The sequence below is a fragment of the Dermacentor silvarum genome, chromosome 10 (assembly GCF_013339745.2).
Source record: "Dermacentor silvarum isolate Dsil-2018 chromosome 10, BIME_Dsil_1.4, whole genome shotgun sequence".
Classification (NCBI taxonomy): domain Eukaryota; kingdom Metazoa; phylum Arthropoda; class Arachnida; order Ixodida; family Ixodidae; genus Dermacentor; species Dermacentor silvarum.
The window spans coordinates 97,931,423-97,947,232 of NC_051163.1; the positions used below are offsets into that span (position 1 = coordinate 97,931,423).

The window sequence follows — 15,810 nt, forward strand, 5'->3', positions numbered from 1 at the left end:
TCGCCAAGACGGAGAGTGCTCTCGGCCTCATCCGGAGGATCGCCAACAGGCACCGGGGAATCAAGGAAGACGACCTCATCCGCATTATACATGCTTTTGTGCTCTTCCACCTTTAATACTCAGCAGCCATGCATAATTGGCATATTGCAGAAACGAACCAGCCCAATTCCCTCATCAGAAAGGTCTTCAAGCTCGCCCTCGGTTTACCTGTAAGCACTCACACCGAAAACCTGTTCAAGCTCGGAGTGCACAACACGCTCGAAGAAATAATCGAGGCGCAAGAGCGCTCCCAGCTGCTCAGGCTACCCGACACCATGGCGGGCAGCAAGATACTCTACGAGATGGGCCTCATCCCTGTCGACCGGTGCCCCGACGCCGTGCGTATTCCCAGCGACATCAGATATCAACTGCACATCGCGCCCATTCCCTGCAATATGCACCCCGCACACAACGCCGGCAGACGTTGGGCCAGGGTAGAGCTCTACTCGAGCATGTCCACAACAACCACATTGAGGCAGGCATGGTGGATGCCGCGGCATACGTCCAACGAGAGGCATTCGGCGTCTGTATCGTTCACTCTAATTCAAGCATCACTTGCTGCGCTACGGTACGCACTTCGAAGCCCTTGGTATCCGAACAGGTTGCAATCGTGCTGGCTGTGCTCGATAGTCGCAGAGAGGCAATACACGCGTACGTCGATTCAAGGCCGCCATTAAGGCCTACGAAACCGGGACGCGCTCCGCTCAGGCCCTTCGCATTGTCCAAAGCGTCAAAAGTATCTCTACCCATTCTCTCCCTTGGTTAAACGCTCACTTAGGGCGACTGAGGGCTCTCCCTCTAACACTAACGAGAGCGCGCACAAGGCCGTGCGAGAACTCACAGACCGCGCTGCCTCCCCAGTCCCCCTGCCCGGCCAGGAACCCTTGCTCACGTATAATGAGATCACCAAACACTACTCAGTGTCAAGACGGGCATTCCCCATACCGCACCCTGCGTAACCCTGCGTAACCGCCCCTGCGGGCGGTTACCCTTCGACATTTACAAGCCCGTACGTATCCTAACCTTGCAGTTCTTCACGCTATAGACCCTGAAAGGTATCCCAGTGCGGAATGCCCTGCCTGTGGACTAACGGCAACATTGGACCATGTGTTGTGGGAGTGTGAAGCCATCGGCTCCGCCTTCATCGAGGATAGGTGGGCTGCGCTCTCGGGCAGCCCCGAACTCAATGACCAAACCCTGTCCGTCCAGAGTGCCCGCGTTCGGGCCGTCGAGCTCGGCTTGGCGGTCCCTACGTGACACTAGCCGGGTGGTGCGGGGTCTCCCCTGCGTCGTCTCTGGACCGGAATGAAGATATTTCACTAAATCAGTCGATCGCACTCACCAGTGTTTCTCTGAACGTCACACTTCATGGGACGAAAAAAAAAATGAATGGCTGTGCCTTCGAAGCAGCTACGTAAAAATAATCTAGAGCCATGACAAAACACCAGGTAAGGGTTTACGGCGCCATAGGTTGGCGAATGCGCGGCAGCTTGTAAACTAAAGATTGGTATTCTGCATCCAAAATGGAAGGGATATAATTGCGTGAGCACAACTTGTTTCGATATCTAAATGATATGGACTTTATTACAAGATGCGTGCACTGCACGCACTGCACGACATTTTGGTGGTAGGGATATTGTCTACTGTACCCCATTGTCAAGTGAATGCGTGAGCAATAGTCCAGCATCTGCAGTCTCTGTGCCTAATTTTCGTGTCGTAAGAAGATGCGATGGTAACGCGTTTAACCAGAATTCCATCCCTTCAAGTGAATGTAGCTTTACAAGCAAGGCATTATAGGCACGTTCTCTGTGTCCCAACAACCGTAAGTGCGGCAAAGCTTCTCTGGCCTTCTTTTTGTGGCGAAAAAAAAAAGAACTGGCCTGCTCTGCTTTCGTGGACTCCTTTCTTTTACTATCGGTCTTTGATTTGCGTACGTCAATTGAAACACACGCCTCCAATGGAACATCCCCAAAAGGCTGATACCCACAAGAGTGACAATTCCTTACCTGACGCCCTCGCTCTACTCACCGTTGCCTTTTGACAAAGAACCTTGCTACTGTATCAGTACAAAAAAACTACTCTGTAACGACAGTCAGTGCCATTACTGGTAGCTGTACTTAATACAGCGATGATACGGCAGATGTATTAGATTGCACTATATTAAGTTGGCTCATGTCTTTTGTAAGTGTCCTTCTCATAAGCTTCAATAATGTGACTAGATCGCAAGTAGCACGACCAGCATATACTCACAGATCTCTCCCGCGGTGAGGTCGAAATCGAAGGCGTAGATCTGTCCGGGCACTGAGTCGTCGTAGAACATGACCCTGTTGTCCGTCGTCCACGTGATGCCATTGGAGAGGGTCACCCCGTCCAACTTGTGCTGCAGCTTTCCCTTCGAGTAGCACCAGAAGTTGTTCTTCCCTGGTATCACGTTCTGCACTCCTGTGGAGGGCATCGACCCTGCAATCAAAAGAAAATAAATTGTGAGGTTTTACGTGCCAAATTCAATATAATATTATGAGGTAATTGCCGTATTCAGTGGCTCCGGATGAATTTTGATAACCTGGGGTTGTTTAACGTGTACCTCAATGGAAGTACACGATCGTTTTTTGCATTTCGCCTCCATCGAAATGGGGCCGCCGCTGCCGGGATTGAACGCGCAACGCAATTGTCATTGGGCTACCACGGCGCAATGGTGGTACGGTGATTTGTATACTGTTTCACAGAGGAGACAGAAGAGGAATTATAAGAAAGGAGAACATTAGTATATTGTGCGCACGCGGGCATGGCCATCACGCGTGCATTCGGCCACTGAAAACAGTCGATTTCAGAAGCTCCAGCAATCCCTACGCAATGCCAGAAATAGCACTGCTAGTGCGCCAGCTTTCCCCGTGGCTCTGAGGCCAGACCCTAACGCCTTTGATGAAGTGAGCATGACGAGAGGCAGCTAGCCTCGATAAGGCAACCCACGCAGCCATCCCCTCCCGGTCAGAGCTTACCTGCGCTTTGGCTCTTGAGAACTAAGCCCTCCAAGATTCCCGGATCTTTCAAGGCATTCATTGGTTCATGGTAACTTTTGGTGACACCCTCGTCACATTTGACCTTTGGCACTCACTCACTCTTCCTATTATCTCCCCCACAGTGTTCTCGGTGCTAGAAACAACTGTTTGGCCATCGCGTGGTGATGGCCTAGGAGAGACCACGCGAGGGTCCCTCCTAGTCTTTTGTCTTCCTCCATGGAAGCTAAAAGAGGCGCATGAAAAGCCGAGTTGGAGTGAAACGCACAAGCGTGTTCTGAGCCAAGTCGAGGCAATAAGCTATAGCCTTTTTCTCACCAGTCCAGAGGCGCCCCAGGGCGTCACACTTGCCATCGTTGAGCCTGGACTTCACCGGGGACTCGGGGTCGAGCATCTCGACAAGTAGCTCCTTCTGGTGCGTGTCTAGGTTGAGCCGGTACAGGCCCTGCTCCATGCAAAGCGCCACCTGGCGGTTGTCATCCGCGAAAGGGATGACGTTGCCCAGGTCACCTTCTGCGAGACGATGCGAGGCACAACCGTTCAGAACGAATCATCTCTGATGACTCGACTGAGACGCTTCTCCTAATGATCAAGCAGATTGCGGGTAGGATTACAGAAGGAAAGCGGGATAGCGCAAGCAGCTCCGAGTATGGCAGAAGCAAAATTTAGTATTGCACTTTTCTGAAAGCAAACTAAGCGAAATAGTAGAAACGGAGAGATTCTGTGTAGCAGCGTAAGTAGGCTTCTCGTTTGCTGTACCGCACTGGCCAGACAGCGTACAAGTTGAACAAAGCGTAAAACAATACACCCATTTATCTACTGTCATCATGCGCGTTGCATTTACTGTGAATTTCTGGAATTATATTAAATAGGCGAAAATATACGCCGATTAGCACAGTTTAGCTTCGGAAACGCATACAGTTTCCTAGAGCTTAAATAAAACGGCTTTTTCGCATGCCTCATCTTTAAATGCCTGCGACTTAGAGTTTCTTTCACGAACGCATACTCGTTCCTGCTTGGACTGGCGGTAAGTGCTAATTACAACGCTTGTCGTGTAGGAGAAACGATCAAAGAGCTCCTTTGTGACTGTCTAACATACGGAGATGAGAGAATTGCCCTTCAGACAGCTTTAGGGCACTTAGACGAAATGCCTTTCTCAGAAGAGAATACCTTGGGACCGTGGCCTCGTGTGTCTACGATGCACAAAGCCACAGAAGCGCTGTTGCATTTCTTGATATGCACCAATCTCTATGACGGCTTGTGACTGACTCATCGATGAACGCTTGATTGAGTAAGTACCAGTGCAAAGTGGCAAATTATTTCTTCCTTCTCATCTTTCAATGCCCTTCCCTCTTTCCCCAGTGCAGAGTAGCCTACTGGTCAGCTCAGGCTGGTTAAGCTCCCTGCCTTTCCGTTATCAGTTCTCCCTCTTTCTCTCTGTGCTACTGTGTCCAAAACTTGGGTTTCTCAACCACTAACGCGTAAAAATTGCGGGCGCACAGATTTGCACGCTCGCAGTGGGAACTCGCATCGTTTGCAGCTCAAAATTTATTACTCTCGCACACCTCTTTACGACAAGCGCTTAACAGGATACCGACACAACATTTTCGAATCTTCTTCTTTTATTTAGTTTTTGTTCAAATGAACGTCCGGTACCTCTAACCGAAGGAAAAAGTAATGTTACCCGTACGTCTCACAGCATGATAAATAATTTATCACAATAGTATTTCTACAGTCATTTCCGGGTTTCGTTTTTACTTTGCCTTGACGTTACGACACAGTGTGACGTCACGTGGAAGTAGGGCATTGCGACGTTTCGACACTTGTTCTGGCTCGCTTGGTCATCCGCTCTGCATGCTTCCACATCATCATCATCATCATCATCATGATCATCATCATCCTATATTTTATGTCCCCTGCAGGACGAAGGCCTCTCCCTGCGATCTACAATTACCCCTACCTTGCGCTAGCGTATTCCAACTTGCGCCTGCAATTTCCTAACTTCATCATTCCATCTGGTTTTCTGTCGACCTCGACTGCGCTTCCCTTCTCTTGGTATCCATTCTGTAACCCTAATGGTCCACCGGTTATCCATCCTACGCATTACATGGCCTGCCCAGCTCCATTTCTTCCGCTTAATGTCAGCTAGAATATCGGCTATTCCCGTGTGTTCTCTGATCCACACCGCTCTCTTCCTGTCTCTTAACGTTACTCCTAAGATTTTTCGTTACATCGCTCTTTGTGTGGTCCTTAACTTGTTCTCGAGCTTCTTTGTTAACCTCCAAGTTTCTGCCCCATAAGTTAGCACCGGTAGAATGGAATGATTGTACACTTTTCTTTTCAACGACCGTGGTAAGCTCCCAGTCAGGATTTGGCAAGGCCTGCCGTATGCACTCCAACCCAATTTTATTCTTCTGTAAATTTCTTTCTCGTGATCAGGGTCCCCTGCAAGCAATTGACCTAGACAAACGTACTCCTTTACAGACTCTAGAGGCTGACTGGCGATCCTGAATTCTTGTTCCTTTGCCAGGCTATTGAACATTATCTTTGTCTTCTGCATATTCATCTTCAACCCAATTTTTACACTTTCTCGATTAAGGTCCTCAATCATTTGTTGTAATTCGTCTCCATTGTTGCTGAATAGGACAATGTCATCTGCAAAGCGAAGGTTGCTGAGATATTAGCCGTTGATCCTCACTCCTAAGCTTTCCCAGTCTAAGAGCTTGAATACTTCTAAGCATGCAGTGAATAGCATTGGAGAGATTGTGTCTCCTTGCCTGACCCCTTTCTTGATAGGTAACTTTCTACTTTTCTTGTGGAGAACCAAGGTAGCTGTGGAATTCTTGTAGATGTTTGCTAAGATATTCACGTATGCCTCCTGTACTCCTTGATTACGCAATGCCTCTATGACTGCTGGTATCTCTACTGAATGAAATGCCTTTTCATAATCTATGAAAGCCATATAGAGAGGTTGATTGTACTCCGCAGATTTCTCGATTACCTGATTGATGACATGGATATGATCCATCGTAGAGCCTGTTCTCTTGGTTGGCTGAAGTGTTGCCCTGATTCTATTGGAAATTATCTGTCAATATTTTATGCAATACTGAAAGCAAGCTAATGGGTCTATAATTCTTCAATTCTTTAACGTCTCCCTTCTTATGGATTAGTATAATGTTGGCGTTCTTCCAGCTCTTTGGTACACTTGAGGTTGTGAGGCATTGCGTATAAAGGGCCGCAAGCTTTTCAAGCATGATATCTCCTCCATCTTTGATTAAATCTACTGTTATTCGATATTCTCCAGCAGCTTTTCTCCTGGTCATGTCTTTCAAGGCCCTTCTAACTTCATCGCTAGTTATGGAAGGAGCCTCTGTATCCGGTTCATCACTATTTCGAATGAAAGTAGCTTGGCTGTTTTGGGTCAGTATAGAATTCGTCCACTGCTTTTACTATGTCATCGAAATTGCTGGTGATATTACCATGCTTATCTTTCAGTGCATACATCTTGCCTTGTCCGATGCGAAGCTTTCTTTTTACTGATTTAATGCTGCGTCCATGTTTTACGGCTACCTCAATCTTTGCCACGTTATAATATCGAATATCCCTTACTTCTTGTTGATCAGTTTTGACAGTTCAGCGAATTCTATCTGATCTCTGGAGTTCGAATCTTTCATGTTTTGTCGTTTCTTTATTAGGTACTTTGTTTTTTGGGAGAGCTTCCCTACTGGTTTCCTTGGTGCCTTACCTCCCACTTCAATTGCTGCTTCTGAGATCAACCTAGTTTCGGTTTCATTCACTGTTGTCGTTATCTTCCTTTTCTAAAGCTGCATATTGGTTTGCGAGCACCAGCCTGAATTGGTCTGCTTTTACCCTTACTGCCTCTATGTTGGCCTGTTTCCTCTTGATTAATTTCACTCTTTCTCTCTTCAAGTTAAGAGAAATCCTAGACCTCACTAACTTATGGTCACTACACTTTACCTTACCTAACACTTCTACATCCTGCACTATGGTTGGATCGGCAGAGAGTATGAAATCTATTTCATTCTTTGTTTCTCCATTAGGGCTTTTCCTGGTCCACTTCCTGAAGAAGGTATTCATTATTCGGAGCCTATTCCTTTCTGCGAATTCTACTAACATGTCTCGTCTTGCATTCCTAGAATGGATGCCGTAGTTGCCAATTGCTTGCTCACCAACCTGCTTTTTGCCCACTTTTGCATTGAAGTCGCCCATGACTACAGTATACTGAGTTTGCACCTTTCTCATTGCTAATTGAACATCTTCATAAAACTGTTCTACTTCTTCATCATCGTGACTAGAGGTTGGGGCGTAGGCTTGTACTACCTTCATTTTGTACCTCCCATTCAGCTTTATTACGACGACTGCTATCCTCTCATTAATGCTGTAGAATTCATCAATGCTGCCCGCTATGTTGTTATGCACTAGAAATCCTACCCCGGATTCTCTCTTATCTGGAAGACCTCTGTGGCAGAGGACGTGGCCGTTAGTCAGCACTGTGTAAGCCTCACCAGTTCGTCTGACCTCACTAAGGCCAATAATATCCCAGGCAGTGCCTGATAATTCTTCAAATAGTCGTGCTAAACTAGCCACACTCGAGAGGGTGTGCGTGTTGAGCGTTGCCAGGTTCAGTTTCCATTGGCGGCCTGCCGGACCCAGAGATTCTTAGCACCCTCTGCCACGTAGCAGGTCTGACCGCCGCCTTGGTCAGGTACTCCGCAGCCACTGGGGACTGAGGGCCATGGGTTAATTGTCGGAGTCATGGGGGAGGTAGTGGCCGAATACTGCACCAGGGAGGCCAATTTCTGTTCTGGTGAGGGAGTGACTTTGATGAAGCTTAGTGGGCTTTCCTAGTTTGGTTGCACCTGAGCTAGTATAGCCCCACTAGCTCTCGGAAATATATTATTTTTTTTCTTGCCGGTGTCAGGCACCACTCCATGCCTGAAAATGTAGTGCACTGGAGTAGGATTCGAACTTACGACCTTCAGATTTGAGGCCGGGTATTCAGCCTCTGCTCCACGCCACCACCTGCTTCTACATAGGCCCTAACAAAGAGTAGCAGCACACGAATCGACCGAGCGTGCCGGAGAGTGTGTCCTGCTCCCACCTGCCCACGTACTGTGTCGTGACATCACGACACACTGAAACGGGCTGCAGAAAATATATTAAATTATTAATAGCCCTCTGAGGCTTGTCACTATATCTTCTACGGTATAGAGGTCTAGCAGCTTCATTTTACGCAGAAAAAATGAATAGCTAAGCACATAAGGTGGTTCAAATGAAAACGGAACACTCTTGATTTGTGGACATTGAATTGTATATCTTGTATCTCGGATGAAGTTGAGTATTCTTTTGATGAAGAGCTGATAGCGTCCATTTCTTTTCAGTTATCCCACCATGAGATGTGATGTTCACCAGTAAGGAGGAGCAACGTTTTCTGAGCACTGTTCCGTTTTAATCATGTCATATGTCAGTAACGTGCTGTCATGTCAGTACTCCTTGACTTTTATATCACCTGACTTGTATCATGTTAGTACGCCTTTAATCTCGACGGTAATCGCCCGCTTTCTCCGCAGCCCGCCTTAGGCTGTCAATGATGGGGGGTAGCTGATGGCGAATGCCATTGAGAGCGAACACTGTCGTCAAGCATAGGGTAAGAACAGTCTGAGCGTTATCACAATTGTTCGTTTACTGCGAATGCGTTAGCATTATTAGGGTACTTCAGGCACTTTCCGGAGGCTATCTATCAATGCATGTATGTTTCTACATATATGCATGTTCGTATCTAACCTCTTTCAAGCTTTCCTGGGTCAGGGGGTAGTCAGTGGTCAAATGGGTATAGCGCAATGGGGCTAGCTTTGCCGAAGTAACAGGCTTCGAAACCAACCGCCGGACCAACTTGCGTCACTGAGTATGTGACATACGGGCCGCTCTTCAAGGAACCTATCTCACGCCGACATCAGTCACTGTAGACGCGGTGCTCAGTTTGGTACCACTGTTCGCAGAAACTCTTTGACGAAATCTTAGAGTACAGGGTACGTGCCAATGAGCCTCTTTGATACCAACTTAGGTAACTGTGTATATGCCAGTAGCTGTGGGCCACTGCGAATGGGCTGCCGCTTTACAACGATGAAAAACATTCCCTTAAGTTTCTCCGATGCTGAGCTCAATCGAACCCACGTAACTGAGGTTCCTCAAGGACAGCAAACCGACGCATTATCAGGCTGCGTCACAAATTTCATGGATGTGTACCGCTTTTCAATTAACGTCATTCACGCCAACGCTTTAGTGAGTTTGCCCATGAATGCACTGGTTATGTGCCGTTCTTCAATGAACATGTCGGCAACTTGGGTTACTGAGTGTGCGGCAGGCTAGGGAACAATTCTGAGGATTCGAAAGCACCGGCACGCCCAGCTTCTCGTCTACAATACCAAGCGCGAACTTCGCGGCAGTGTCACTACATGGCGCAACATGTCCAAAAAAAAAAAGAAGCGTGAGAGAGTAGCCGGGTTCCCACATGGTGCGATTCTCAGGGTGTGTTCCAATACTCGCCTTAGACGGCTAAATAGACGGCTAAGACGACTGAGTGGACAGCGACCATCTTAATTCTGGTTCCAATTCTCACGTAGATGTCAAAGTAGACAGCATCGCGAAGACAGTATCGAAGTCAAGAACGATGCAGGCTACTTTCCTGTCTAAACAAGATGGCGACTGAGCAGGGCACTTAAAAACTCGACGGGAAGGTTGTCTGCGCACACAAAAACGTAGACACGCTTTTCTATACCCTTAATGTAAGTCCCATCATGTTTTTCATAGGTTCGCAGGCGAAAATACTTAAAATACAGAACTAATGTTTGCTTCTGTCAACTTTGTTTTTGTCGCCGCGAGGTGGCGTCACGTCCCAGAAGCGTATTCCAGACGGCTCGAAAAGCGTTCCATTACTTGTCTTCGAAGCTGCCTTGGCTGTCTTCGTAGACGTCAAAGTAGACTGCCTACGATGATGGAAAGAATTGGAACACAGCCTCAGTATTCGCACCCACCGGCGTTGCATGCGTTTCGGAGGCCACACGCAGGCTTTGCGGAGCTGGCGCCAGGTGGCGCCGAGTGTTCCGAAGGAATCGCGTAATGGGAATCCCGCTGCAGTACGTGCCTCATACATACCTCGTTTCGACGTTAACAATACGTTGTTTCCCAATATACATTCCATGCTAGTGCCTTACCATCGACAGTTACGTGATATAGGCTCTCCCGCTATTTTTTTGGCAGCTCCCTCAGTCCCTGACAAAAGATTGTTGCCCCATAGAAGCGCCGAAAAAATTCTGCTCTATAGACAAGATGGTGTTGCACAGCCCGACAGCTGGACAAAGGACGGAAAAACGAAAAACAAAGGACGCACTGTGCACATCATCAAGGATTACCAGCTAGCCTGGTCCAACGCCTTGTTTCAGTATGGACCACAATTTTGAGCGCTTCACGGGGGCAGCGATCTCTTTCGCTCACCATCGATTTGTAGTCAGCTGCCCCATCCTCACATTGGCAGGGCAGCGCTGGCTGCGCACGCAGCTGAAGACTAGTGCAGCGCTTACACTGACCAAACTGGCCAGCGTATCAATCAGGGCTTTCACGTGAACCCGACACAAGTGGGTCGAGTCGGATTGCCGGGTTAGAATCGGCCTGTCGAGTTCATGCAAACATTATAATCGGTCGGGCTGAGTCAGCCCGACAGCATGTGGTGGATTGACCCAGCCCGACCCGTTTGCGACGTGCAAGTAAATGTGGGCGGGTAGTGCCAGCAGGGGGGGGGGGGGGGGAGCTGAGATTTGCGCGGAACCACTTTGACGTCAGGATTTACGCGCCGTCAGCGGGAGTGGTGTAAGGACAATGCAAATACAAGCACTGTCCAGTGCGACCTCATCCTAACGATAAGACCCATGAAGTATTAATAAAGCTGTTTGCAGACTGTTGCGGGAGCCCAGTTCGAACGCGTTAACGTCTCGGCTCGGCGCTGTGAGCAATCGTTGTTCGGACCCGTCAGAAGCGAGTTCCTGTAAACTCCGCCACGTCGGGCTCGATCAGTCAGATTTCTGACCCGACTCGTTCGTGTTGAATTCGCTAAAATGTATAACCTATTTCCCATTGATCGAGCCATTGTCATTCTTGCGGCTGGTCATCAGATTTCATTTCCATTCTCACGAGGCACATACATCAGCACACTCGTGGAATCGTCGAAGATGTCCATCTGAGCCAGCCACCTATATCACTTTAAGCAGGAGTTTGCTTTTTTAGATAATACCCTGCCGAAGTGACCCCTGATTTAGTCCTTCCTTCTTTTGAGTCCAATCTTGTTACTTTTGGGACTCCTTATAAATGGCCGATGTTTCCAAGTAAAGGACAGCGGTAATGTGCCATGTGTCCATTATTTCAGATATCCCGGCGTGTGCTATTTTCTGCATGTCTTGAAGTGTTTTGTTGCACCCCCTTTTCTTATGGTTCATATCGACGCTTATACAAACATACCGATGTTATTTTTTTTCTCTTTTTGTACGAACTTATGTTGTTACTGCATGATGTTCCCTTTCTGTAGGTTTTCTTCCGCTGTTAATTTTTTGTACATATCATTGTGATGCCTCTTTACTCAATGTCAGAGCCGGTCAGGAGTTAAGCTGTAGCTCGGGGGGCTCCTATCTATATACATGGGAACAGAGAAACCGTATTTTTCAGCAACCACTGCACCGAATTATATGAGGTTTGTTGAATTTAAAACAGAAAGCTAGAAGTCACGACTATGCGAAGCGGATTTTGGGTAACAGCCATCAATGTTTTTACAAAAATTCGTTCAAAATTGCAAAATAAGAAATCTAAAGATTAATGTTTACAAATCGGTAACTCCGCAATAAAAGAAGTCATTATAATTCTGTTAACTGTACCTAGTAACGAGGGTTGACTGTCGGGTTAGTTGGCTAGCGATCAGATGAAAACAGACTACCGGATGGGAAGCGGAAAAAAGAGGCACACAGACACTGCGCCGTGTCTGTGTGCTCCTTCTTTTGTTTGCCAGCCCGATTTTCAGTGAAGTCAGTGAAGTGCAATTAAAAATGATGTTGATTCCGACGTATAGGTAGGTGCAGCCTTGCTTCATGCATGAAGTTCGGTAGTCAATGCAGTCTCGTTGAACCCGCATGCTGGAGCCACCATTCCGGTAACTGCGAAGGCCAGACCCTATGAGCAAGGAACCCGGGACAGATCGCCTGTCAGGAAAAGTCCACGACAGGTGGTACAAGTCAGCGTCCTGTGCCAGGGTCGTTCATTTGGGGCAGGTAGCGTAGTGCTTGACGAAGTCATTTCTCTTGCAAGTGGGTACAGTCATCCCCGTTGTTGCCGCGGCGGAAGGCTGGCGGGCACCACTCCACATGATCAGTCCGCAACCCTTCTTTACCCAGCCCGTTCTGCTCGAAGAATCTCTTATGGATACCATCTGAAGCTTGCCGGGATGCTTGAAGTATTACTTACAAACGTAATAAGTGCTCATTGAGTGTACACGTTGACGTTGCCCATTGCTTTCGCTAACTTCCACCGCATCTTGGTTGTCCAGCTGGCGCTCAGCAACCGTGGGTCGGGTGGTGCCAAGATTTCTCGCCGTCGGCAACCATGTGTACACGCATAGGCCGCATAACTCCGAATGTGGTGTCAAGATGTCTCGCTGTTGGCAACCATGTGTACACGCATGGGCCACATAACTCGGAATCGAACGTCTGTACACCTGGAGCAGTTCGCGGACGACGCAAGCCTGCGTGTCTCGGTCACTGCGTACACTTGCGAGCACTTACCCGTGCGGATGACCTGCGACTCCGTGCCACACGAGGGGTCGTAGCGCACCACCTCCCGCCCGAGGGCGTCGACCATGAGCAGCGTCGAGTTGCGCTCGTCCCAGTGCGGCCCTTCGCCCAGAAGACTCTTGCGCGTGCTGGCTGCTTCCACTTTCATCTTCCCGGTCTGGCGAGAGAGAAAATTTTTTACGGGGTTTACGTGTCAAAAGCACTATCTGATTATGAGGCACACCGTACAGGGGGACTCCGGAATAATTTGGAGAACCTGGGGTTCCTTAACGTGCGCCTAAATCTAAGTACACGGGTGTCTTCTGCATTTCGCGCCCGTCGAAATGCGGCTGCCGTGGCCGGGATTTGATTCCACGACCTCGCGCAAGAGATAGAGAGGAGGGGAAAAAAGCTACAGACTTCAGTGATACTCCATTCTCTCGACTCAACTTCCCCGGACCGCATACAGTTATGAGCCCCCATACATTTCGACGTATGTTTAGCGACTCTCACATCGATGACAACTATGATATTACTTTGTTTCCCATAACATGTACATGCCGTTGAAGGAGCCGTAGTAAAAAGCTGACAAAGAGATCGACAGCTTGGCAGGAATACACTTATCGTTCCCGCTTATTTACAAGAAATGTCTCCGAAAGGCCGGCAAAAGGCGTTGTTCACACCCGCTTAAGAACTGGCCATCGGTAAGGTGCAGCCGCGAGCGGTGAACCACTGTGCTGATCAACAGCCGACCACTCGTAGATTATTTACATTCACAAAAACAGGGCATCTTTTTTTAAAGTAAGTCATACGTGCGACAAAAAACAACAAAAGAGAATGAACGTGACAAGACATACTGCATAGCGCTCGATAAAGTTACTCTAGCATAGGTAATTAACAAACATATACGCATACGTAGTTTCACAAGAATGCATCAACTCTTATTTATTCTGAAAAGAAGAAACTGGCAAGCAAATAAGAACACCTCTCGGTGCCTTGAAAAGACAGAGCCCTGCAGCGCAACCTAAAGGACCTCTTGTAAGATGGGTGATCACTAAAATGATTCTTTGCTGTATTCCACGCACACTTGTTTATTCAATCTTAAGAAATTTTGCACACCCTAAACATTTTCTAGTGTGGGAAGACAATTCAACCCTGCAGTGCACACAGTTCAACAAGGAGCAAAATTTGAACAACTTATTTTTCACCTTTATTTCTGGGCATGGACAGTACACTTCTAAAATATTATAAATCCGAGCATAAATAAATGAACAAAACGTTGTATTTGAGTTTAAAGTTAAAGCTAAAGGCGATTATGAAACATCTAGAATATAACCAACTGCTTCACGACAATCAGCATGGCTTTAGGTCTGGTCTGTCCGCTGCAGCTCAGCTAACCGAGAGAACCGATGATTTCGTAAATTCACTAAATATGAAGAGTCAAACTGACACCGTGTTTTTAGACTTTTCTAAAGCGCGTTTGATGTTGGTCCTCATGATTATTTAGTAACTAAACTGAATGCCCTTAGTATTGAACAGAACATTGTTCGCTGGATAGCATGCTACTTAGCTTCAAGGAAACAATACGTGGATCTTAATGACTACATCTCTGACAGACTAGATGTGCACTCAGGAGTACCACAAGGGTCGTTGCTTGGTCCACTGTTGTTTTTGATTTACATCAATGAAATATTATTGTCAGTGCAACCACCGGTGAAGATCCGACTTTTTGCGCACGGTTGTGTTGTGTTGTCACAAAAGAGCGCGTAATCAAAGCGCGCGCCGAGTGTCGCGCAAGCCAGCAAAAGAACACGCCGGTGCCGCGGCAACTTCAACAGAGGGGGAGAGCGCATACGCCTCAAGCAACCACGCTAACAACGGCGCCGAAACGTCTGGAACGAGGTTCGACGAAGCGACGTTAACCGGAGAGAGAGAGAAAGCACACGCGCGCGCCGAGACTCCTTCTCACCCGGCGAGCCGAGAGAGATAACAACAGCGTGAGCGTGCGTGAACAGCATGAGTCATCATCACCCCCCCTCGAGAATGTTCCGCAAGCAGCGGTCGAAGGTACGAGAAAAGAGTAGAAGCTTCCCAAGCTTTGGCCGTGCTACGGAATCACAACTCCGATCGAATGTTCGAGAAGGACCGTCGACGGCTATATAAACGCCGTGCGAGCATTGTCAGTTAGGAATCCAGGAGTCCAGTGAGGAATTCAGGAGTTGAGTCCGCACAGTGAAGTGATGTAAAGTGAAGACCGAGCGTCTGCGGAAGAAGGGGATTCCCCGGCAAGCTAGTCGACGAATTCATCGAGCGTCTGCATTTCCGGAAGAAGTTCCTTCTTCGAGATTTGCCCCCAAGTTACGCCGAGATCGTCTGACTCCAAGACCAACCAGCACGGTGAATACGATTGGACACTTAGTGTTCCTATTTATTTTGTACTTTACGTGTTGGACTCTTGTGCTTGTCGTTATTTTCTTGTGTTTGTTAATACCCATCTGATTTGTATTGTGTTGTGTCTAGCCTAAGTGTGCAAGTGTGTGTGTAACTGCCTTGTGTGAAGAATATATTTTGTTGTGTTTTGACAACTCTGGGCTCTGACTCGGTCTTTGGACAGCAACCGGCGTTCGCTGGCGCACCAGAGGGCCCACTCTTAATTGTCCTTGCTTTCGTGGGATTATTTTCGGAAGCTGATAAGTCGGCTTTGGAATTTAGTCCGGCGTCTGCGCCTCGTTCACCGGGGTCTGTGACAATATTTCTGGCGTCCGCGACAGGACCTTTCTGGTGCAAATTGTGTGTCCATAGTAGGGAGAAAGAGCCTAGGGTCGTTTACATTGCTATTGTAAACGATTTTGAGTGTTGCACCACGTTTCGCTAACTTGTGTGCAGAGAGCAGTTCGATTGTTGAAATCTAGGCAGATATTTTT

The 15,810-nt window shown here is 47.8% G+C and overlaps 1 protein-coding gene across 2 annotated transcripts in view; it reads right to left on the minus strand.

Moving 5' to 3' along the window:
* LOC119432013 (regucalcin) overlaps nt 1–15,810 on the minus strand; it is an 86,442-nt gene that overhangs the window by 6,405 nt on the left and 64,227 nt on the right. For both annotated transcript variants that reach the window (XM_049657287.1, XM_037699461.2), the window contains 3 exons: nt 12,899–13,064; nt 3,375–3,569; nt 2,290–2,499 (listed from right to left, as the gene is read on the minus strand). In XM_049657287.1, the coding sequence (XP_049513244.1) occupies nt 2,290–2,499; nt 3,375–3,569; nt 12,899–13,064 (571 nt within the window). The remainder of the gene's footprint in view (nt 1–2,289; nt 2,500–3,374; nt 3,570–12,898; nt 13,065–15,810) is intronic.